This window comes from Myzus persicae, unplaced genomic scaffold (assembly GCF_001856785.1).
Source record: "Myzus persicae strain clone G006 unplaced genomic scaffold, MPER_G0061.0, whole genome shotgun sequence".
Lineage (NCBI taxonomy): Eukaryota > Metazoa > Arthropoda > Insecta > Hemiptera > Aphididae > Myzus > Myzus persicae.
In genome coordinates this window covers 325,450-350,396 of record NW_019102414.1, presented here as the reverse complement: position 1 = coordinate 350,396, position 24,947 = coordinate 325,450, and the positions used below count along the sequence as shown (strand labels likewise).

General features: G+C 27.6%; 2 protein-coding genes and 1 non-coding gene across 6 annotated transcripts; 1 reads left to right on the top strand and 2 right to left on the bottom strand.

Annotated features, from left to right (window-relative positions):
* Nucleotides 1-408: 408 nt before the first annotated feature.
* LOC111032026 (putative uncharacterized protein DDB_G0277255) lies at nucleotides 409-11,437 on the bottom strand. 4 transcript variants are annotated; one of them, XM_022312182.1, is made up of 14 exons: nucleotides 10,924-11,437; nucleotides 10,430-10,609; nucleotides 9,796-9,965; nucleotides 9,481-9,683; nucleotides 8,934-9,371; nucleotides 7,953-8,139; nucleotides 6,561-6,970; nucleotides 5,126-5,195; nucleotides 4,428-4,552; nucleotides 4,194-4,352; nucleotides 3,643-3,824; nucleotides 3,384-3,537; nucleotides 3,096-3,314; nucleotides 409-1,226 (listed from the first exon to the last, which is right to left on the bottom strand). In XM_022312182.1, the coding sequence occupies exons 4-14, from the start codon at nucleotides 9,664-9,666 to the stop codon at nucleotides 1,077-1,079; spliced, it is 2,280 nt and encodes a 759-aa protein (XP_022167874.1). In that variant the 5' UTR covers nucleotides 9,667-9,683; nucleotides 9,796-9,965; nucleotides 10,430-10,609; nucleotides 10,924-11,437; the 3' UTR covers nucleotides 409-1,076. The 4 variants fall into 4 exon arrangements, with proteins under 4 accessions (XP_022167874.1, XP_022167873.1, XP_022167871.1 ...); XM_022312181.1 differs by having other exon boundaries at nucleotides 9,796-9,938; XM_022312183.1 differs by lacking the exon at nucleotides 9,796-9,965 and adding an exon at nucleotides 2,445-2,530 and having other exon boundaries at nucleotides 1,089-1,226; nucleotides 10,924-11,429.
* On the bottom strand, nucleotides 2,143-2,224 carry Trnal-aag. The gene has a single exon. It is a non-coding gene; the product is annotated as a tRNA-Leu (tRNA).
* A 251-nt stretch (nucleotides 11,438-11,688) lies between the features above and the next one.
* On the top strand, nucleotides 11,689-24,385 carry LOC111032025 (nuclear pore complex protein Nup155-like). Its single transcript, XM_022312178.1, has 26 exons — nucleotides 11,689-11,888; nucleotides 11,973-12,151; nucleotides 12,253-12,378; nucleotides 12,558-12,657; nucleotides 12,719-12,888; nucleotides 13,533-13,681; nucleotides 14,066-14,349; nucleotides 14,735-14,985; nucleotides 15,107-15,363; nucleotides 15,425-15,598; nucleotides 15,659-15,767; nucleotides 16,085-16,299; nucleotides 16,379-16,654; nucleotides 18,922-19,016; nucleotides 19,320-19,416; nucleotides 19,679-19,756; nucleotides 19,814-20,013; nucleotides 20,120-20,270; nucleotides 20,372-20,631; nucleotides 20,716-20,863; nucleotides 20,930-21,016; nucleotides 21,078-21,198; nucleotides 22,542-22,652; nucleotides 22,743-22,863; nucleotides 22,953-23,075; nucleotides 23,159-24,385. Exons 2-26 carry the CDS (start codon nucleotides 11,980-11,982, stop codon nucleotides 23,292-23,294), a joined length of 4,011 nt encoding a protein of 1,336 aa, XP_022167870.1. The 5' UTR covers nucleotides 11,689-11,888; nucleotides 11,973-11,979; the 3' UTR covers nucleotides 23,295-24,385.
* Nucleotides 24,386-24,947: the final 562 nt, after the last annotated feature.

The window sequence follows — 24,947 nt, the reverse complement described above, 5'->3', positions numbered from 1 at the left end:
CACATTATCAGTAGGTAAATACGATGAGGAAAAATAAACAACATGCATTTTTGTACCTCACCATGATTTGAGAACAATTTTATTTAAGAAAAAAAAAATACATAATTATAAAAGTATAGATTTACACGATCATGAAATAAAAATTTAAATAACATCATAGTCCTGTGTGTCAAATTATGTAAACAATTAAAAATATAATAATATAATAAGGTTAATATAAAGGGTACTTGTTCTAGTAGTGAATACTATGATACAATGATATTTTAATTTATAATAATATAACGTTAGTAGTTTTATGACGTCGTCCCGGTACACGAAAACACATAGATACGCTTATTAAATTTTGCGAGTACGATTTATTGTAATCGCAAACCAAACAATTATAAATACGATAATTCATAATCGCACGTAATAGCAGGTACCTGCATAATATTATTGTGTTCTACGGCAAGTGCGAATAATATAATATACCGGTGGTCCCGTACATTGCACATGGAGGCAGTTATATGGCAGGTTTATACTATTATAGTATGGATATACACTGGCGCAAGAAAACATGATCCTGCTATAATACATTAACCGTTTTTGTTTTTAAAAAACATGCGAACGTTATTGTGTTATTTTTCGTAGACATAAATCTCGAACAAACAATAGCTGTATTTACGTTGCGAATAAATCGTACACGCATATAAAATACATGTTATACACGGCGTTGACGACGAAATAATGGCAGTATAAACAATGGTTAATTTTAGAGTGTGGGAGAGGGGTGGATTATTATAAGCACGCGTACATTATCGAGAGTACATGGGTGGGCGAAACCTACGACAATTATTTTTATCTTTTTAACAAGTATGAAATGGGTTCCATATTATTTTTATATTTTCAATACGTGTACGCGTGGTTATAATTTACATTAAAAAATGTGACCGCAACAAACATTGGTCAACTGAAAGACCACCGTTACCTCAGTAAAAACTTAAAGAAAATAATAGTTCATCAGCTAATAAAGTACATGTACAAATAGTTGAGCATGATGAAACATACACTAAAAAGAAATAAAACAAATTAAATACCTACTTGTAACTTATACTTATAAGTTGAATAATAAAATTATCGAGACAACTGCGAAGAATTGGATAACTTGCAGTAGCATCGTAAACTGTCTCGTTTGATAAAAGTGATTGTGAAGTCGATTTCCTCAACGATTCAAATGCCATATAGTTCTGAAAAAAGTCAAATCTGTTGATAAAGGTTTTTTCTTCAATTTTTTTTATAAAAATCACTACATATAAACAGTATAATAGATTTTTTATAAAAATGTAATGGTATTAATATTTTAAACTAGATCTTATTCAGAAATACTTTTATTTTTCAAAAATACAAAAATATAGACTAATAAAGGCTTAAGGCGGCCGATTATGAGGAATTACGTTAATATGTTACACATTATTATTACCAAGACACGTCTCCAATACTGATAATGCACAAATATTGACTAATATTTAATTTTTTTTTACCGATATCGTTTTTTATTTTAATCGTTTATTGAATGCTTTGGACCGATGATCGTTAAGTGTATTTCATTTTTTTAAACGACTATCAAGGAATATTATCTATAAACCATTCAATTACGAATACCGATTTAATTTTCTGAAATAAATGTTGTGGCCTTATTTCTCGGGCTAAAGGGAGTTTTTTTTTTGACATCGAGTCCTTCTAAATTCTCATACCCGACTTCAATGTCGTGCATGCACCGAGATGCACCGTGTATCCGTTATTAAAAACTTAACTATAGTTTAACTATACAATAATATTAACGAGGCCAATGTTTTGACTATAATTTTATGTCCGCGTACAAGGATCAACGTTAAAAATATTGTAAACACGCATACTGAATATATTAATTAAAAAAAAAACTATTTTATCTGAGAAAAGTTATACGATTATAATAATGAATGTAATTAAAATTATTTTATTGGATTAGAAAGAAGTACATTTTTACTGTTTTGATATCTTAATTATTGTTAGGACGACCCCTGCTTGATAAATACAAGTAACATAGAATGGGTTTCGTTACGATTATAAAAAAAAATAAAAATAAAATGCAACATCATTTGACCATTGAAAAAAAAAATTTTGTGGCAGCGGTGGGATTCGAACCCACGCCTCCGAAGAGACTGGTGCCTTAAACCAGCGCCTTAGACCGCTCGGCCACGCTACCTCCGTTACTTCATTCTGGAATAAAGGGTCATTTAGCCTGACTTATTGTGAAATCGACATGTTATATATAGACAAAAATAACGAATCATAAAACAAACTATAAAGTTAAATAAAAAAAATTTGAATGATTTGTTTTATCCCGATTTCCTATTGGTTACATTTTTGTAGTATATTTAAAATATTAAGGTAACCAATATTATAATTTAAAAATAGTTACTTACAACTCGTTGTTGATATTTTCTAGTTTATTGGAATCTTTAGATTTATTTTGGAACAAGGTGACATGTAAAATTTGGCACTGATTACTCTAAACAAAAAGGAATATGATTAATATTAAATGATTACTCATTTGGTTATTGTATGTATTTTGTCAATTGAAATTTATTTTAAGGGGCATGAATAGTATGGAAAAATTCTATGAAAATTTTTTTGGTATTTCCAATTTTATGGTTTATTAAGAGGTTTTAGAATAAAAACACATTTTTTAGAAGAGAAATTATCTGTGTGACTGTGTCAGTAAAAGAGTCAATTTTCAATATTTTAATTACTAAACTCAATAACTCAAATGGTAAAATATCACAAGTTTCAGAGTTAAATAATGGACATTTAAAATAAAATATTGAAAATTGTCTCACATATAGGCCTAGATAAATTTCTTCTCTTCAATTTGTATAGTAATACTGTATCTATATGATATACTCAGGCCCAGATTAAGACAAACGCGTAAAAAGGCTACAGCCCACAAAAGTCAAAACTGATTAACAACAAATTTAAGGGCACCATTCACAAAATGTTTTTTAAAATAATACTTTTTTTGATACCCCCTAGTTGCTCCTATGCTAGCGTTGTATTGTTGTAATTATAAAACTTACCAATATAAAATGATGATCAACCATAACCAAAACCTGCTTATTAATATTAATGATTTTTAAAAATGCTTTAGTAACTTCTGGTGCAATTGAATCAAGTTCATTATAACCAGTCAAACAACAATGGATCGCTTGACATGGTAAACTACAAAATTTATAATTCAAAAATCTTAATTCAGTCTTAGGTATATTATCAACTGTTCCATAGTCTGCATGAATTACCTATAAACATAATGTATAAATTAAATATTGTAAACATATAGTTACATTTTTTTTTATAATAACACCTACTTCAACAGTGGTTGAATTAACTTCTCTTAAAACTTTAACTCTATACCACTGTTTAAGGTTCGAAAATGAAGTATAAGATGTCGCATAAAATAGACCTGGTAAAATTTGTTCTGATTTAACTAAATAATTTGTATTTTTAGTGTCAAAAACATTTCTACAAAAAAAAATAAAAGATAAATATATTAGTACAAGTAGTAGTTTTACTAGTAGTTTTACAATAGTAAAATTGTTACTATTGTTTAAAAAAAAATATATTTACTGCATTTCATTTGTTAAACGGTCAAGTTCCTCTATCCTATGTTGCAATTGTAAATAAAATAAACTTGGATTATATGTTTCAACCAACAGCATTTTTATATTGTCGTGAATAGACAATTTTGGCTGATCTATGTTTGTACAGATTGTTTCAAAACTTAAATCAATATTTTGGAGCAAACATTTCTGAAAGTATGAATTTATTTAGTTAAAGGTGGATATATGCAGAACACCCACGCCTTTTTTTTCTGTCTTACACAAACATAATACAGTAAATGTACCAGTAAAAACATACTATCAAAGAAGTTAAGTCTTATTTTACTGAGATAATAAATTCAGGTACATTTATAGAGTATATTGGTCCTATTATAAGCCATTAGTCATTAAAGGTTCAATCTACTTTGTATTACAGCAAAATTAGCTTAATGGGATAAGCACATTTGCTGTTTTATGTTTGTAAGACAAAGATAATAAAATAAGTGGATATTGTGTTCAGTTTTTTTTATGTATTCTAAGATTTAATGATTAAAATTTCAACCAAACTTGTGTATTTACATTGTTATTTTCTAAATCCATATTTGCATACAATTTAAACTCATTTTTTGTGTACAATACATTATTTCGTACTTCAATAATTTGTTCAAATACATTTAACATTTGTTTGATAGATGTAAAACCAAAATCAATTGGATTTAAAATAGTATGGTACAGTTTCTGAAAATCCAACACAAATGAATATTGAAATGGTACAAACTGATAAAATATTGAAATATTATAGTACAAACTTACAGTATAAATTAACTTAAAATTCTCAATATTTACACCATTATAGTACTCCTTGAATATTCTCGCAATGTTTAACCTTACTAATTCAGGAATACATTGGTTTCCATTCAATGTTATTTTGTCTATGTCTGGAAATTAATATATTAAATAATAGTATACACCAAAAAAATATAAAATAAGTATAAGTTCTCTTTATAAGTATTTTTCACACTTTCCAAAATATGTACAGTAACAAATATCACACAGTAACAACACAGTTTTGTAATATGTAATATAAAATAAGATTAAGTTAATATAATTAATTAACTAACAAATAAACTAACTTTGAAATAATTTAAATCAATTAGTATTCATCAAGAAACATGCATTTAATGTTATTATGAAAATATTAGTACCTAGAGCACAACAATTTTGGCAAATAATGTCAAAATCATTAGTGAAAGCTTTTAATACTTATAATTAATAAATAAATAACTATTGACAATCAATTTGATGATCTATTACGCCAGAATACCACAGTATGAAATCCCATATCTAAAATAGTTTTCTATTTAAAAAGTTAAAAAAATAATTTCCTTAATTGCTTATTTCGTTTTTTATCTTGCTAGAAATTCAACTTGGTCTTCAATAAATCGTTTGATTGAATGAAAATAGATAGGTACTTAAGAATTTATATAAATTAATAAAACAACTATACTTACAATTATTATTTTTCTTTGGAGTAGAATGTAAAAATGAATTTGAATTGTTTGAAAAATTATCACCATTCATCTGAAAATGTTAAAATGTTTTATTTAAGCAAAATTATTGATAGAAATGTTTACTTTTAACATAGACACAACTATGGTTAAGATTTTGGAGAGGTGGGCTAAGACCCACCTAACAAATCTATCATCTTTAAATAACCTATAAAGGGCTGATATCTAAATTAATAAAAGCTATTTTTGGGAGAGGGGCCACTGACTTAAAAAGAAATGTTGAAAATTATAGCAGATACCAGATATTAATGGAATTATTAATACTTGAAAATATTTTGAGTTAATGAATTCAAAACTTAGTTTCTTGTTTAAAATTAATCCTAACAGAATGTATAGAATTCTTGTTGTATGAGGTTTACTGCATGTTTCTAATGTAATGTGCGGTCTAACGCACACTTGCTATCTACCCCATATGTAATATATCACATACTTTTTTATAGTTAATTAAATTATAGTAGAAATATAGTATAATCGATTAAATGATACACAATAATTATGATAATTGAACAATACATAAATACAAGGATAGCAATAATGGTGATGTAACATGCATTTTTTTTTACTATTCAAAGTTTTAAACCTCCCCATAAACTTTCCATGCATTGTGTGTGAGCACTACTCACCACTGGCGAGATCAACGAAAAATTAGGAATGGTTTGTGATTTTACATCTACCCATTTAGTGTCTAATGTCTTACATGCAAACTATGCGAGTGTAGTTTCTGTAACAGTTTCAATTTAATTTTTAATTATTCCATGTAATGTTTGCCTAAGCTTTTTCTACAATGTATCTTCTTGCCTCCATAACACAATGTTTGCCTTTTTGACACATAAAAAATCTCATAAACCAGTACCTTTTTTGACATAATTTCGATTACTAAAATCAGGTTTCTCTTCAACGCTCACCTAGTTTACATCCACGTTTTTAGTAGAAATATCAGCCCTCAATAATCATCCTCAGTTGTACATTTTTTTTACTAAACATTAAAGATTCATCGACTTAAAAAATAGTATTTGTACCTACTATTTTCCTTCTTTTTTTCAAAAGCAATTATCAGTATGTCATGACGTAAATTCATCTAGTCATGCCCTATGCCCTTATCCCATCCGATTAATTTTATAATAGTATTTTTGGGTATTTCAAGACACTAGTAATATGATAATTCATATTTTAAATTTAAAACCGTCCACGAAGAAAAAAAAATATTTCATATCTCAATTTAATTTATTTTTGTTTGAATAATATTATTAAATACTTTTGATAAAGAGAAGAAAGCCATAATTTTGTCATTGGTATTAAAAATGTGTTTTTTTATATCGTATCTATATTCTTTTTGGGACAAACTGATGGTGATGTAAATTTTATATTTCATACTTACAGTAATAGAACACAACTGAGATTTATTTTCATTGAAAAGTCTTGAATCAGCATTTTTATTTTTTCTACTTTCCGATTGGTTTTTTACATATTCAATATTTTTTCTTAAATTAGTTTTAGCAATATCAGAGTTTATATCTGCACTATTGAAATCACTTTGAAGTGTTCTCATCATACTTTGATTTTTACACATGTTTATAAATTCAGTTGAATTTTCAATCGATCTATTTTTTTTACTATTCATTTCATAATTACTAACATTTTTATGACTATGAGGTGTATCTTCTTCAACTTGATTATCTATTAAACGCGTATACAATTCAGACACTATATTTGTATCATTACATTCATATAGTCTTGAATTTATCACATTTTTAGCATCAGATGGTTTTGAAGGCTTAATTTGTGTATCTGTAAATTAAAATGAATTAATATTCTTCACAATATATTATATAATATATAATAATACATCCACGGTTGGGCAGTATAAAAACTACAATTGTATCTTGTCAAAAAATTTTAAAGTAACAAGTATCTTACCAGTATAATGCATCTTATTATGCCAGAAGAAACAAGATTCAATTATTATAAACAATTTTACTGAATAGTGAATAATACACAGAAATTTGATTTTGATTGTACAACATTATGTATTATTCATTTATGACATGAAGAGTAATGAGTTTATGATTTGAATGATGTAATTTATAAATAGTGATGTATTAGTTATAAATTTATAATGCCTATTGACTTTGAATTATTTAATATTTATGACTTTATAAGTATTTAAATATAGCTTATTGTTAATTAAATTCAATAAATTGGAAGTATAAAATATGGAGTACTGATGTATTATGATACTTTTTATCTTGCCCAACCCAGAGTATATCATATGAATTTTAAGATTAAAATAACCATAAATAATATTGAATGATGAGACTTAACAAATATTGTTAATACAATAAATATTTTACAAGAAATAAAATATAAAAGTTATAAGATTAAGGTAGGAAGTTTTTATAATAATTCTTCCTTACAATTATATCTATATACAACTACACACAACAATTAATGTTGATTGTCTTGACCAAATCATTTAAAAATATTAATAAACTTCACATTTCTGCATCAATTGTAATTGAAATCATAAGTTACACATAATATTCATAAAGATTCCCTTAAACTATTGTTTTTATTATTACAAGTTAATTTAAAACATAAAATGTTGATATAATTAATTTGTACTAATACTAATAATAATAATAATTTAAATTTAAATTAATTTTCTGAATGATCTAAAACATTGCTTTTCAAACACAAAATTTGTTACATTCATCAAATAATTTATAAATAAAACTAAACAATAATATTTATATCCAATGTTAATAGTTACCTGTATCGCGGTCTATAATGGGTATATTAGTATTAAAATGATGAGCATTTTTTAAAGAAACACTTGTATCATTTATATTTAAAAAACCACCCACTCGATTTTTTAAATCTTGCATACTCTTTACATTCATAATCAAATAGTCAGGATGATCTTTTACTATTTTCTTTAATTCATCTACAGTTATTGGCTGAAAAAAAAGATATAAGTTAACATAAGGTCTGAAGAATAGAACTAAAAACAATTTCTTCTATTGATTTAAAATGTTAGCATAAACATTTAACAGTATACAAAATAAAGTGCTTTAAATAAAATCATCTATAAATAGTTTAAAGGTAATAGGTAACTAACTATAATTTTTATGTATTAGATAATTTTCTTAATTTATTCTTGCATATATTATATATTTCAATTTATTAATTAACTGTTAAGATGCAATAGTGACAATTTTAAACCTAATAGAAAGCAAGATTAGCATTCTTTAATCTGTATTTAAATACAAAGTGTCTACTATTACAAACAAATACTAGTTGTTAGTTTCTACTTCCAACATATAATAATATATTAAAATAATCAAGAAAAAAATGTCTGCAGTAACTTATAAGTCATAATGTCTCATCATAACTCGTATACTCTATATTCAAGTCAATAAACATATATTTCTTGATATGAGATCAGGTGACACCGGTCGGTTACTCCCACAGAGACAACCATCTGAAGTGAATGAGTGAAAGCACACAAGTTGAACACAGTAAAATATTTCTAAACTTTAATAGAGTATAGATTTTATTTAATTAGTAAATCACTAACATATTATATTTAATTTTTATTTATTTAATGTATGATGTATACTCAAGTTAAAACTGAAAAAAAGGTTATTAGTAGGCATGTTGTATACTAAGCAACCAATAATAATTTAATAAATGACCGTTTCTTAATCAAGTGACAGTTGAAACAAATTATGTTTATAATCCAAAAAGTTACCGTTTGTTTTGCAAGTATGTATCTTTCTATATAAGAACGTAATTCATCTGTCACATAACCAGTACTGGAAATTGCATTTTGGTTAAAACCATTTCCATTCAAACCAGAATAACTTTTACTAAATGATGAACATGACTGGCTTAATTGATTATAGCTTATAGAAGAATTATTGGATCTATGAAAGTCACGTCTAGTATTTTGAGATTTGTTGTTTGTATAATTGTTGGTATTAGTCTGCATCATTTTATTGTAAGGGTTACATTTAGAATAATTGTTCTTTCCATTATAATTATTATGTGTTCTTTGACTATTCGTGTTTGATTTTGCCTTCTTCCTTTTATTATTTGGTCTTTGCTTAGTAATAAGCATTCTTAAATGGTTGGTCTTATCACCAACGACAAGAGATAACATAGATGATTCATTTGGATTTGGAGGGACCTAACATAAAAGAAAAAGGTATTCATTAGTTAATATTTAGTATTTAGCTTTCACAATAAACAAAAAAATTATAAAATACATATATTAAAAAAAATTATTTTTTTCTTACAATTACAACATCAGTTATATTTTGAAGCAGTTCAATGACTGAACTAAAGCCTAAACTTCTATAAGGTAAGTTACATCCTTCTTGTTCGCGGTAATCTTTTTGAAGCTGTAAAATACTGAGTGGTTTTTGCGAACTGGTTAACAGGCTCCTTACATTGATTTTGACTTCATTTAAATCTACTGCCATGATTATATGAGATTTATCTATTTCATAAGACATTTTTATCACCAATGATATATTAAAATAAGATAAAAGAGCATCATAATAACACATAATTTTTTAAGAATATAAAATATAACCCAAGTATGTATATACCTTGTTTTAATATTTAGTCTTAAGGTAAAGCCAAACTTAACAAGTTCCACAACCATTTATATCATATGAGGACATTTGACCCACAACAATCGTTTTATCAATTTCAGACATTTTACACCCAATATATTGGGTGTAAAAACACTCTGAAAAAACCGCGAATCAAATGTGACCTAAATTCATTATTTATAAGGCATTTAATTAAAATATTTTATGGTTTATTGCAACTATCTTAACAATTTTCTGGTAAACTAAAATTTTATGTAATTTTGTTTTTGCGACTAACACAGGTTAACACTGGGTAATATTATTTTAAGACAATCCTGTAATCTGCAAAACAAAATAATATAAATAGGTATGCATAACACAAAACTTAAAGAATATACAAATAATTAAAAGCGACGTCTTAAAATAATATTACTCAGCGTTAACCTGTGGTAATAGCAACAAAATAATTGAGTTCATCAGGAAATTGAGTAGATAACCGATATTTACTTTTTTTTTAAAAAGGGGTGGTAATCCCTGAAAGATGATGAAGCAAAGTTTCAGTATAATGCCTATTGGAGAGTTAATTTAATGCTATTTTATTTGGTAATATCATAAATTACATTCATTAAAACATAGTCTATAGACTTACAGATTTTTTAAATGATCAAATATGTAACTGTTCAATCTCTGTCCTTACAGTGACCATCAAAACAAAAGCAAATTGAAAAATTATGGAACTATTAATTTAAGTTTCATAGCATACAGCTTCCCATCACTTTGTTCAGCTTGGCGAAGTCCATTGACTTACAAATCAAATTAACACGTGGAACTGTGAAAGCATGAGGTATGATTATGAATCAAGAATTCTTTACAACAACGAATATAATATTATACACTGTTACGAATATAACGGTACATCAAGAAAAATACGCCATTTCAAACAAAGAATCGAAATTTTATCAGTAATATTATGAGACGAAATATGTAAGTTTATAACTTCAAAAGCGGCATAGGTAATTATTATAAATGTAACGATAATGTAAACAACGGTAGACCTAAATATTATCTCGCTTCGTTATTTGTTCGTGAACAGTATAGGCATTAGACAAAAGCACCGAGTCGCGAAGCAACGTGAATACTGACCACTGATTTGCGAGTTGGCGATTTACGTTTATCGCAGTTGCACTTTGCGAGATGAGTTGTAAACTTGTAACTTTAGTTTGCGAGTTATCAACCGTACACCGGTACGCTGAATGAGCGCCAGGCGGTATCGAATTGATACCAGCTGCTATGGAGGTAAGTTGTACATCACGGGTAAACTACAACTATTCGCTGTTTAGTATTGGCGGTATTTTAATAACTGATAAGGATAAAACCTACGCATGGTAAATCAGGCTGAACAACACTAGTTGCACCATAGAACGTACGGTCGCACCTAAGATCATACGATCTAAGGGTCGCACTAAAGTAATTAAATCATTTAAATCCAAAAAAAAAAAAGATAGACCTTATACCCAGGGAATCAAAACAAGATAGGGTCTTGTGTTCAAAATCTATGTGTACATCTTGTTTACAGATTTCAAATTTTGGTAATTTGGTATTTAAGATTCCTACTGTCATATTTTAAACTCCAGATTTGTATGGTCTCCCACAGACTCAAACTATGTTGTTTTTTTTAATGTAATGATTTACCATTAAATATTAAGAATTGCTTAATGATGTAATAGGCATGAACTAAGATATACTTTTAGGTATATCTTAGTTCATGGTAATAGGTATATAATACTTAAAAAGAAAATTTTAATTCGAAAATAAATAAATTTGGAAAATGGGACTTTTAAATTTCAATGTTGGTGCACTTGGTCAATTGTTGGTTTGTTAGTTTCTTCCAGGATATTACCTCGGCATGTTATCTCGGAGGAAGAACTGTCTGGAGCCCGTTAAATCGTAAGTCTATTTGTTTATTAGTTAATGTTAATATTTAATACCACGATGTAACAAAAATCAGATACTATTAATTCTCAATCATTAAATTAATTTCAATCAGAAGTAATCAATATTTATATCTTCATCGGTATTAAGCATTAAGCGACTGCTGTAACTGAAGTGTAAGTGATCTAAATTTGTGAATTTAAGTATTGGTATTTCTAATATTTTGTTGAGTAAATAATTATTGGTACATGACAACCTAGATTAAAGATGGATTCTACATTGAATGTTTCAAGATCCATGGATAACTCCATTTCCATGATAAATCAATCAATATCAGCCAAAGATAGTTTAGATCTATCTGGCAAAATGTTGGATCGATATTTTGCTGCAGACGACTCATTTCCAACACTTATTGAGAAAATGCAGATAACTAAAAGCAGTCAGTACCAAGCCATTTTATTAAAACTGTTTTTATAATATTTCATTTTTGTAATGGTATCAATTAAAATAAACAAATGTGCTTTTTTTTGTAATTTTAAGGTCAAAGTGTTAGTGGATGTACAGAATATGATTATCCTAAAGAAGGACTAGGGATGCCTTCAATTACTCCCCTTAAATCAAGACACAAGATACCTCTACCAGGAGCATTACTTGAGCAGTGGAATGGTACTTTTTAAACTTGTTAATGTTCAATATCCTATTTTTTTTTTTTTTAAAGAGTTAACTGCATGATGTGCTTAAAGAACATCAATGTTTTGTGCATCATACAATAATGATAATTAATTATAGTAAATACTTTTTAAACTTTTAATTACTCTTTATTTTATTACATATTGTTAATATAGATGCACAAAACTTTCATCGCAAGTTGGGGATATTTCCTAGTATCAACCGAGTTTGGGTAACAATTGATCAAGAATTCTTTCTATGGGACTATTGTGAAGGGTAATATTTTGTTAACTATAATCTAAATAATATTGTTTCAATATACAATTTTATATTTTAGAACGGATTTATCTTATTTTGATGGAATGAACTCAACAATTTTTGCAGTAGCACTGGTACCTCCTAAACCTAATGTATTTCAAGCCCACATTAAACATTTGTTAGTCTTAGCTACTGGATTAAACATTGCAATACTAGGAGTAACATTTAAAAAAGTTACTGGTGTTGATGGTAATTAAATTATATTAATATACTTACATTTTGCTATCACTAATTCAAAAAATGTTAATCATAGAAACTTGAAACATACCACTATTATTAAATCTGTCATTTTTATACACAATGCAATTTAAAAAATATTTAGAGTTAATTTAAGCTATTTGTGGGCTTTCTTTCTTTTGTTAGATTTGATAAAATATCTTTATGTTACGTGTTATTTGTTTTTAGTGAAATTAGTTCAATCTATCTGATTACTAATAGCATTATAAATACTTGGTTAATAAATTATAAAATGTCTTAAGTAATATAAGCTAAGGTTATGTCACCGTTCAGAAACATTTTTTGTGTACAATGATTTATAAATAAACACTTCCAGTTCAGTAACCTTCTCAGTGAAGAAGTACACTCGAAACCTACTACTACCTACCATCTTCCCCAGCTTTTAAAAAATGTAAATCATGATTTAAGCTTAAGACAGAATACAAATGTTACTGTCGCATACTTAATAATTCTGTATTTTATCATTAAAAAGTACATTTTATTTAACTCTTTTTTTTTCTTCTTAAACTTTGTGATTAAAATTAGTTTCAACCAATTTAACTGTTATAATATCACAAAATATAATTATAAAAATAATAAATTGTTTTTATTATTAGGTAAAACTGTAGAACAACTGGAACTCACTACAGATACCATTTATGAAGTTCCCACTGAAGGCGTAATAACCTCCAAAATTGTTGGAACTGACAGTGGACGTATTTTTCTTGCAAGTGAAGATGGTAACCTGTTTGAAATTGATTATTGGGTATTTATTGTCTTAAAGTTATTCTTTTTTAATACTAAATACCCACATGCTTTTTCAAGATTAATCCATTGTAGATATCGTTCTGATTTGTATCATGATTCGTATCATGTTAGCCAATATTATCATTGTTTTAGTCCTGTGAATTATTTTAACCAATTACTTAGAATAGTGTAACAAAGATAAAAGCGTTAAACTATTTGTATCCTACAAAAATTGAATTGCTAATATCAATTTTTCTCTACAAAAAATGAAATCAAAACATTTTTTATGGAAAAAAAATATATATGTTTTATATTTTTTAAATTCATTTGAATTTTCTGAATTTTTTTTTTGGCATTAACTTTTTAAAAATATTAATATGCAGTATTTTTTCCATATATTTAGAAAGATTTAGGATGGTTTTCAATTGGGAATGGAAGACGTTGCAAGAAAGTTTGTCATTCAACTGGTACTTTATCATATATTCTACCATCATTTTTTACCTATGCGATCACTGAACCTTCTGCCATTATTGAAGTAGCTGTTGATAATACACGACACATACTTTACACACTGACTGAAAATAGTTCAATTGAAATGTATGATCTTGGATCTGATGGTAAATCTACCAGCCGAATTGTTTCTTTGTCACATTCTAATCTTGAACATCAAGTTTCGAAACTGCTCAGGTAAATATATATTTTTTTAATAGCTTCTTATTTATTGTTAACCAGCCGCTAAGCTGTATACAATTCGGGTATTTTAATTTACTTTACAAAAGTCAAATATAACTAAATAATAATAGTATATGGCTTACTATTAATAGTAGATCAGTAAATAATTAATATTTCATAATTACACCCAGATAAACACAAACAAATAAGACTTTCCTTGCCACACCTATATATGTTGTCTTCGTCATAATAGTTTTTGCTATATTGTACATTTGTAAGACAGACAACACATGCGAGTGTAACTTCCTCTTAAAGACTGTCAATGTGTTACCTGGTGGTGAGGCAATAAAAAACAAATTTAATTTGAGTATTAACAAGGAATTTGGTATATTTTTTTCAGAACTATAGAAATAGCTCAAATGACTATATTGAGTAGTATACAAATCGTAGAAGAAACTGAATCACCTAACATTCATCTGTTGGTTGTATCCAAGTCTGGATTTAGATTGTATTTTTCTACTGGGGCAATAACCTCTAGCAATACTAGACCTTACACATTACAACTTGTACATATACGTTTGCCTCCAGGATATAATAGAGTTATTGGAGAATCTAAACCGAGTAGTGTTCAGCACGTGTTGTACAACAGAGGTATAATTTTAGTTTGTTATTGAAAGTTCAAAAATTTAATCTTTTTTGTTATACTTGGGCCATCATAGATATTTTTGCCTAGCATGTCCATCGTTATTTTACAAAGTGTTTTTGTTTGAAGGTACTATTATAATGGCATGCAACACTGACATAACTAATTATAGGCCAATGTTGTGGTGTATATCTCCAGATGAATATGCATTTAGTCCTAACTTTAGTGAAAGATATTTTATTACTGATTTGGATATGTGTCCTTTATCACTGGACAATATAGGACCAAATTTATTAATATACAATGACCCAAGTTCACCACAACCACCACTCATTGTTCGTCAACAATTTGAAAATCGCCAAGAATATATAACTTTAGCTCCACAGGTAAGTAATTTTGAGAAAAAATTGTGCTTACTCTTATACATAATTTGTTTTCTTATTATAGGGTTTGGAAATTTTTGAAATGCTTCGTCCTTATGACACTCTCTGTGAATTACTGGCTAGCAGTCAAGGTTCAGAAACAGATGCTATCAAAACATATTTTAAAAATTTCACAGATAACCAAGCATGTGTAGCATGTCTCACAATTATTTGTGATCAGTCATTAAAAAACATAAAGGTTTACTACTTCATTTTTTTATTTATAATTAGTTAAATGTATATATTTTATTGTAATTAGATCAAAGAATATGCTACTCGTGCATTTTTCACTCATGGCGGTGAGCCTAAATTAGTGACTGAAAATTTACATGAATCACTTCATGAATTAAGAGTTCCTCAAAATAATAGTAAGAACATATTATGTTTGCTAATTAGTGTTTATGTTTAATTTAGTTTATTTCAAATTTTTACTTATTATTATGACAAATTGAAAGTTTTAAATAATTATTTTGAAACGAACAGTCAACAAGATTTTTTTTTTAAAAAAACAATATTTTATGTTGACTTGTTTTATATTTTCAATGTAAAATTTAAATAATTCTTAATGCTAACTTTGTATGAGATATTTATTTTTATCGATGTATCCTTTATAAAGATGTATTGAGTAAACAACTCAAGGAATAAATGTGATACATCCAACTTTTTGAAATATAAAATTTCTTAGGTTTCAGACCAAGTAATTTGTTGACAACAACTATGCCATCATATATGCCAACTTTTATACAAAATCAGACAAATATAACACACTTACCATTTGAATCCACTAGTGTCCAGTACTCTTCGAAACACAATGGATTATATTTATTTGTGAGTCGTTTACTGAGACCTCTTTGGAACATTAAAGCTGTTAATATGGAGACCACTGATGGGAAAACTTATGTAATATATAAATTATGTTAAATTAATTTTACTAATGAATAAAAAACTAAATTCATAGCAATTACATTTTTGTTTGTAGATTGTAAATACTGTATCTCCAGATGATTGTTCGTTTGTTGCAAGCCATTTGCAAACTTTGCACTCTTTCATGAACAATTATTCAAAAATGTTGGCAAATTATACCAGAATACCATTTGACGCATCTAAACGAACAGCTGCTCAGGATGCACATCAATCTGAATCAAAATCTATAGAATGTTTGAAACAATTAGTTGTCCGTAGTGCTGAAGTGTTTAATTTGTGGAAGTTACTCAGTGAACATCAATTTTATATAATAGCTAAGGAATTAAATGATGTAAGTACAAAATTAGAAAACTTACCTTGTTTTTATTATTTTAGATTCCGAGCAAAACTATAAATTGGTCTTACAATTATATGAGAGTTTTTTTTATTGTGGCATAGCCTTTAAGAATTGTAAAAATACTTTGATTTTCAATTTATTTTTTGTTAGTAAAGTAGATCTAGTTGGTACTCAGAGTGGTCAAAAGTAAAAAATGTTCAGTACTTTTTTTAAAAATTGGGATGAATAAAAAACCAAAAAGTGTATGCAAAATTGATTTTCTTATTTTGTTGTTATTCTATAAATAATGACTGTGATTATCTGCTTAAAATTTTCACAAAATGTTTAAATTAGTATTTTCTATACATCAAACAATTTCAAAAATATTTTTATCTTTTTGATCTATTTATAGATATTTAAAATTTTAGGCTTATTTTCTTTTTCTATGAATGTCGATAAAAATATGCTTGAAAATTTAATGCAAGATCCCACATAAGTTGTTCATATATACATTTTATAATATTCATAATACAGAGGGGCACTATGTCTTTTTTTTTTTTACTATAAAACTTTTTATTAAACATAGTATATTTACTATCTATACAATGGTATAATCAGTAAGTGTGATGGCATAATAACAAAGAAACATTAATAACAGAAAAGGAAGGCTCCCTACAGTGCCACCTGACCAGAAATTAGGGTTTTAATTTTCTAATTTTTTTTTTTTTTTTATTACGTTTTTTAAGTATTTAGCAGATCTTTTGGCCATTGCCTTTTTAACCTTCTAGGTATAATTGAGGTAGAGGATATATGTTTAACTATGGGATTTGGATGAGCTCGAAGCTTTAAGTGAAATTGAATGTAGTAGGATTTGGCTAAGTCGTTGAGGGTTGGTATGTTCAGGTCTTTGTGGAGGTTTTTGTTGGTAACATACCATCGGGCAGCGGTTATTAGGCGTAGACATGGATTGGAATGCTTGCAAGGTTTTAGTGTTAGATGGTTTTGCTGGCCCCCATAGTTGGATGCCATAAAACCAAGCTGGACAAATTATTGATTTGTATATTGTGAGTTTGTTGGCTAGAGAAAGTTTTGATTTTAATAGAAGTCTCAGAAGATGCAGTCTAGAGTTCACTGACTTATGTTTTTGTGTAAGATGCGAGCTCCAGTTAAGGCGTTTGTCAAATATTAATCCTAGGTATTTTACTTCGTCTGACGAGGGAATTACTTTGTTGTTAAACGTGACAGGAGGGCAAACAGATTTGCGCATTGTAAAAGTTACATGAGTAGACTTATTTTCATTTATTTTTATTTTCCACTGTTTTGTCCAAAGGTTGATCATGTTAAGGTGACTTTGGATCATCTGACGAGCAGTAGCGGAATCCTTGTGTGACGCTGAAATTAGTGTGTCATCGGCATATGAACCAAGGAAAGTGTAGGGTGTTTTGGGGATGTTGTGAGTAAACACAGAATAAAGAAAAGGGGCGATGTCACTTCCTTGGGGGACACCCGCGCTAATATGATAGCTGGTTGAGTAGCTATTTTTAAGACGGACCTATGTCTTTTTTAATGAAGAGTTTAATTTCAAATTTTATAGAAGATTGGTCACCTTTTGTTATACAATGAGTTTTTTCAAAAGAGAATTCAAAAGTTAATAACAATAATATATAATATTATGTACTATTTTAATAATTATTAATTAATAATATAATAAGTGAAATGTTTTTACATAAATAAATTCAACCTACTTCATTACTATTATCAAAATAAATTACCTTAATATCAATATAAATATTATACATATAAAATATACCTACTATAGTCGGGGACATGAAAACTGGCCCCTGTCTATCACAAACCTAGCAGCCGTTTCTTCTCAACAAGTCCACAACGTAATTAAATTAATTGCCGCGTTTTTTTGAATTAAAAATTAATTTTCTGATAAAAAACCAGTTCTACTGGAACCTCTGAAAGACAGCTGCAAAATGTATTGTGGTAGCTGGTAAGGATACATAAAAAAAAACTATTCAACTAAAATGTATATTACAAGTGGCACTGTGACAGCCACGCAGTATGCAGTATAGGTTGAGAACCCATGACTACCGGGTAGGGAAGCAGTAGTGGGTCGGGGTACACAGGGGCCAGTTTTCGTGTCACCAATTATAGGCTATATAATCTGACCGATTGTTTTTGCTCAGAATCATTTTTTGTGTGTTCATATTTAACCCATCTGTAATGGATCTAATTTAGGCTTAAATTTAAAAAAAATGTTATATTGGTTATAGCAAGAACAACGTGTATTGGAAAGTGTTACTTTCAAAGAATTGATCCTTGCACACCAAGAACTATGTCAAACTTTGGTTCAAAAACTATTAGACACGTGAGTACAAGCAACACTAATTTAAAACATTTTGCGTTTTTGGGGCAGCTATTTTTTCCAATATTGACTGCCATACTGATTATAAAATATTTTATTCTAGTTCAAAAAAAATATTTTTGGTTCATTCTGTGATTTATAACAGCATAAAATATATATTTGGTAATAGGTGTAGGCGATTGTGGGTACTTTTAAGATACTTGTAGAATTATTTTTCATAATTAATTATAATTTTAAATGCATATTTGTCATCTAATTTTTAAAAAAATGAGATCTGTTTTAAAAGAGGATATTTTTTATTTATAGATATCTAAATGAAAGTTCATCTGTAGAATCAATTAGTACAAAATTACGACAAGTCTGTCCATCCATATACCATTCTGAAGACGCTGCTTGTGCAAAAGTATATATTTCAAATTTTAATGTTTATTTTTATTAGGTAGAGACTTGCCCAAATAACAAATTATTAATTAGAAATATTATGTGCTAAGAGGATGTCATACTCGCATGGCCCTATCCTGACGATTTGCAAAGCTCATGGCAGAGTAAAACTGCGGGGAAATTGTCATTAATCATTATGGTCAAGTGCCCCTTTATAGTGGGGGCTTGGTTTTAATTGTAACTGTTAAGAACAATAAATTATTTTATTCATTTGATTCTTTCAGGCTTCAGAAATGATTAAATTAGCGCAATCTACAGCTAATGAGGATGAGCGTAAACGAATTTTATACCAATCTCTCATGGTAATTATTGATTAAACAAAATTTTTTTTATATTTGTTATATATTTGGTTAAATTAGGTGTTGAAAGAAGTGGCACCAAAGTTTAACTTAACGTCAGTGTGTTTACAATACACAAATTGTGCGTATATGGAAGGCGTATATCAGATTTGTAAAGAGTGTGCTAAAAAAATTGATCCTAAGAATTTAGGAGGTCATTATTTTGTCAACAATATGGTATTGGATAGAGATGGACCAGGTTATGGTGCCTACATGCTCAGGTAATGTAAACTTTGCTTATTTATACTTAAGTTACTTTTGATTGAAGTTATATTTGAAATATGTTACTTTCAAAAATATGTTGATTTATATTTGTTATTAATTCAGATTAGATATTTACAAAGAAATAAGTGCAAGTTTAGATCACTTATACTCAATCATGGTGAAAAATCCATCTGTGTTTATACCCACTCGGCCAAATTTAATACCTGGAATTCTAGAAAATTCTGCACTAACTTCTGAACAATCTTCTAATTTGGTATTGATATTACTTTTTACTTTTATACGTGTTTACTTTTTAAAATAAATGTACATATATTTTCATATTTACAATATTGGTCAAATTATTGTTACAAACAGGTTTCTGAATTGATAAAATTGTGTATCTCCTGTGATGATGAAATCATGCACACTGTAGTGTATAGATGGATGATAGATAAAAAATTAATAAAAGAAACAATTGAAATGGGACATCATAGTTTGGAAAAGTTTTTATTGGCTCAGTCCCGGTCTGATGAAAACAATAACTATATCAAAGATGTACTCTGCAGATATTATGAGTACAATGGAAATTATAATGAGGCAGCTGAAGTTCTGGCATCATTGGCTAAAAGACCAGAGTAATTATAACTTTTATGACGTATTAAAACGCAATATTTATATTATAAATTATATTAACTAATTTTTTTTTTTTTATTTATCAGTTGCGGCTTAACTTTAAGCGATCGCCTTATGTATTTGGGCCGGGCTATGGCATGTTTACGCAGTAATAAGCTGAGTACACCAGCCTTCAATGTTACCAGTCTCAGAGATGTTGAAGATTTGTTACAAGTAGCTGAAATACAGAAAATGGTTGGTTCTGATGACCTTAATTTATTATTATTTTTTAATTCTTATGTATTTAATTGTTTAAACTAGATATTGGATTTATTGTCGTCGAGTCAAATTAATGGAAAAGCTGATATTATTGATAAGCTTAATAGCTGTCTATTTACATTAGGCGAAGTATGCATATGAAAATGATGGGAGAGAATGGTTATCAATAATAATATATTGTATTATTTAGCTTTACAGTAATTTTGCTGAACCGCATAGTCTATGGGAAGCTCAGTTGGCGATATTACAGCTTTCCAATCATGATGATCGTGAACTAGTCAATCAGATTTGGGAAAATATTTTATTAAAAGGTAAGTTATAAGTTCAAGTATAAAGTTTTAATTATTATTTTTAGTTAAGGGAGTGTTGGTGTCGGTTTTTCCAATCTTCCGCAATTCTATACAATTTGAATATTTTATTTTATATATAAGTACCTTAATTATTATACTTTTCCACTAATGTACCGCCAAATCCCTATTATTAAAGAGTAAGGGTTGAAACAATGTATTATATCAACAATATCAACAAAAATACCAGCTTTGGAAAAATGTTCACGCCTCATTGATGCTCTGAAAGATGAGAACTTTTTCAGGTTGAATCAAAACCCAAATTTTCATTTTACTTAAAATAGTACTAGAAAAATTCAATTGAAAAATAAAAAATATTGTAAATTAAATAAATGTATATTTCAGCTACTATAATTATAATTTTTAATTTTTATTTTTTTTATTTTACATTACATTACGGGACAAACCCTTTAAATACACGAATATAATATAATAAGTTATAGTAATTAGCTTTGTGGAAACGAGGCTCAGATTTAGAGGTGGAATGAAGGGTCAGTATTGGCAATACGCATAAGACGAATAATCGGTGAGTTAAGATAGTAGTTTGAGGAAGAGAATGGTATATGGAATGGAACAGATGAACGAGTACTACGGGAGGGGACCTTAAAGGAAATACGAGATAGTGATTCTGGACTGTCAATTTTAGAGGAGAGTAGATTAGATAGAAATGATATGTTTGCCGAGTGACGGCGATCAGCGAGACTTTCTAAGGAAAAATGGCAATTTTGGAAATCTGCCTTTGATCTCTGACCAGCAAAATTCCCTCTTCTTCTGAATACAAAAAAAGTAAACAAAATCCGACTATTTTAAAGAGCGTGAGAGTTTTTTTTGTATGTTTTCATACTGTAAACTATACTAGCCCCATCGCCGTTAACTTATTTTAAAATGTTTGTTTTTGTTATTTTTAATATTAAAAACAGATCTATTGGCCATGTGTATTCATAAGTATTTTTATATAATGGTGAAGGTACCTATCAAAGTTAAAAACCAAAGCATTGATTCCTTTTTAAATATGGTAAAATCATGGTGGTAAATTATATAGCTGAGTTTCATTGCAGGTGTAATAAATTTTATAACCAAAACGGTTAAGTATGCACTATAAATGCTTCAAATATTGGATTGTGTGCCTTGTATTTCAATACATGAAACATCAATGACAATAATTATTGATACAATAGCGTTATACGTCCTAAGTTTATTTTAATGTATCATTGTAGTTATACATTTTATAGTTGTTGTTTTTTTTTTTTTTTGAAAACAATTGTGTGTTGACCTTTGAAATAATTCTTTTCCCATATTTTTATTAGTTGTGGAAGATTGTGGAGATATTGGTGAGCACAACAAAATGACCATTGCTCTTGAAAAAATAAAGTCGTTGGCTAGTTCGCATCCAATTAATTCATCTACATTTGACTTAGGTATGTTACATGCTTGTTGGCTTTTCATTTCAAAAATAAACAAATAATAAAATATTTTTACTTATTTTAAGATTTGTTTTTTGTTTGTAGAGTATGTAACGACAATGTTGGAATATTTGAACTGTAACTTGGGTGGAGATTTGGAATCTGTATACACAACTATGTTAACTATTGGTGCTCCAATCGAATCTTTGGTAGCAATATACAAAAAGTAATGTCTTTAGCCAATTAAAAATTGTATTAGTAAAAATTATTAGTGTAATAATTTGAAATTAATATGTTAATCTATTTGTTTTGCAGAATTTATTCTACTAACGATCCACGGTGGCAAAAGACAAGTGAGCTACATGTATTAGAAGTTATCATGAGTTTGGCTCGATATTATTTACAAAATGTTGATTTATGGCCATCCGGAATGCAAAGGTAATAGTTATTCTACTATTTTCAATTATGAAAAATTATATTTTTGCTTTATTAGGAATAAATTTAATATTGAAATATTTTAGGAGATCCATTGCTGTGAATTTATTCGATTTGTTAGTTATTTGTCAAAACATGTTGTATAGCCGTTTTGCACATAGTCCACTGATCGAAGGTGTCATCGCTATCAAAAATGAACTTGACAACATCATTAAAAACTAACGTAGCAACAAATCTGATTTTTATACATTCTCCAAGCGTCAATTATTAATATGTTGTAAATTCCATATTTATTTCAAAAGATAAATGTAATATTTGTTTGAATTTTAAGCTGTTTACTTCAAAACTATTAACTAGTACTTTTGTAAATCATGTATTTGATATTATATTAACAGTTTGATTGTTTCAAAGATAATTTAATATTTTATCAAAACTGTCTGTATAATAATAATTATGTTGAAAATATCAAGTTTGTATTATTATGATTGTAATATTTAACGAGATTCCCTGTAAATAATTCAACAGAAGGAATATATTTAAGACACTTATGTTATACATTTAGGGGAATCTATAAATTACTTTTTCTATGTACTTATGTAATATCTTTTTTATTTTATCAATAATATTTACATATTAAAGTTTCATGAATTTAAAAGAAAAACATAGTTAATGCTAAATTGTTATCACAAAATGCATGGTGACACTGACCATGCATATAAATTATGGTTCCATTGGCTTACAAAGATGTATAATTCATTAAGCAGTATTGATGTTAACAAAAATGGAATTTGCAATTTTAATTTTTTTGTTTTTTTAAGTCTAGTTGATTCGCATTCTACAAAAACTATAAAATAATTGATAAAGTAATATAATAAACGAACGGTCCTACTTCAACCATCTTGAAGTGCCAACAATCATTGCACTTAAGAAACATTAAAAAAAAATCCAGTTAAAATGAGATAATCTGTCACTCAGAAAATTGTCTATACATACACTAAGATTTCATCAGACATTCGATATGCTACAGAAATTATTCAGAATTTAATGAAACACAAACGTTAACACTCAAACCATATTTTTATTTACTGATTTTTAGTTAAAATACCTGACAAATAAAATAAATATTTTAATGAAATGTAAAAATTATTGTCTTCAATAATCTATGTGACATCAGAAGTCCATGGGAACAATTATTTTAATCCAAATCAGATCCAAAAAGGAACATATGTTAAATTTATGAACTGAAATGCAAATAAGTCAAACGTGTTATCTATTTGATTTGTAACTTTATTATCACATGTAAATACTAATTATAGTGATAGTTAAGGCAAAAAATATAATTATCAGTTTTATATAAAAAAATAAACTTATGAGGTAGTTTTAAAGTACATTTAAATAACATGGTTAACATTTATAACAACAATTTACATAATTAATTATAACATTTAAACACAAGAAAATATATTCATCATATAAATATAAAGATTATTAGAGTAACAAATATAATCAATTACTGTCTTGTTAAATGTATCGATTGAAATATTTATATGAGCTATTAATTTATCATATTGTAAATCAAGATATTTTTAGGCACATCTTATGTTTTGACTATTAACTACCTAACTGTTCGTGATTATTATAATTTACAGGTGATGAAAAAATGTGATGTAGATATTTCAATAATATATTATATTAAGTAAAATTATTGTATAAATTAAATTACACATTTTTCATCAAATTAATAAAAATTGTAATTAATTTTGTATTACAAAAATATTCGTTCATCATTGAAAGGTAACAAAATTAAATAGCTATAAGTAGAAAAATAATAATAATTGCAAAATAAATAGCATAACAGTTCGTTCTACATAGTAT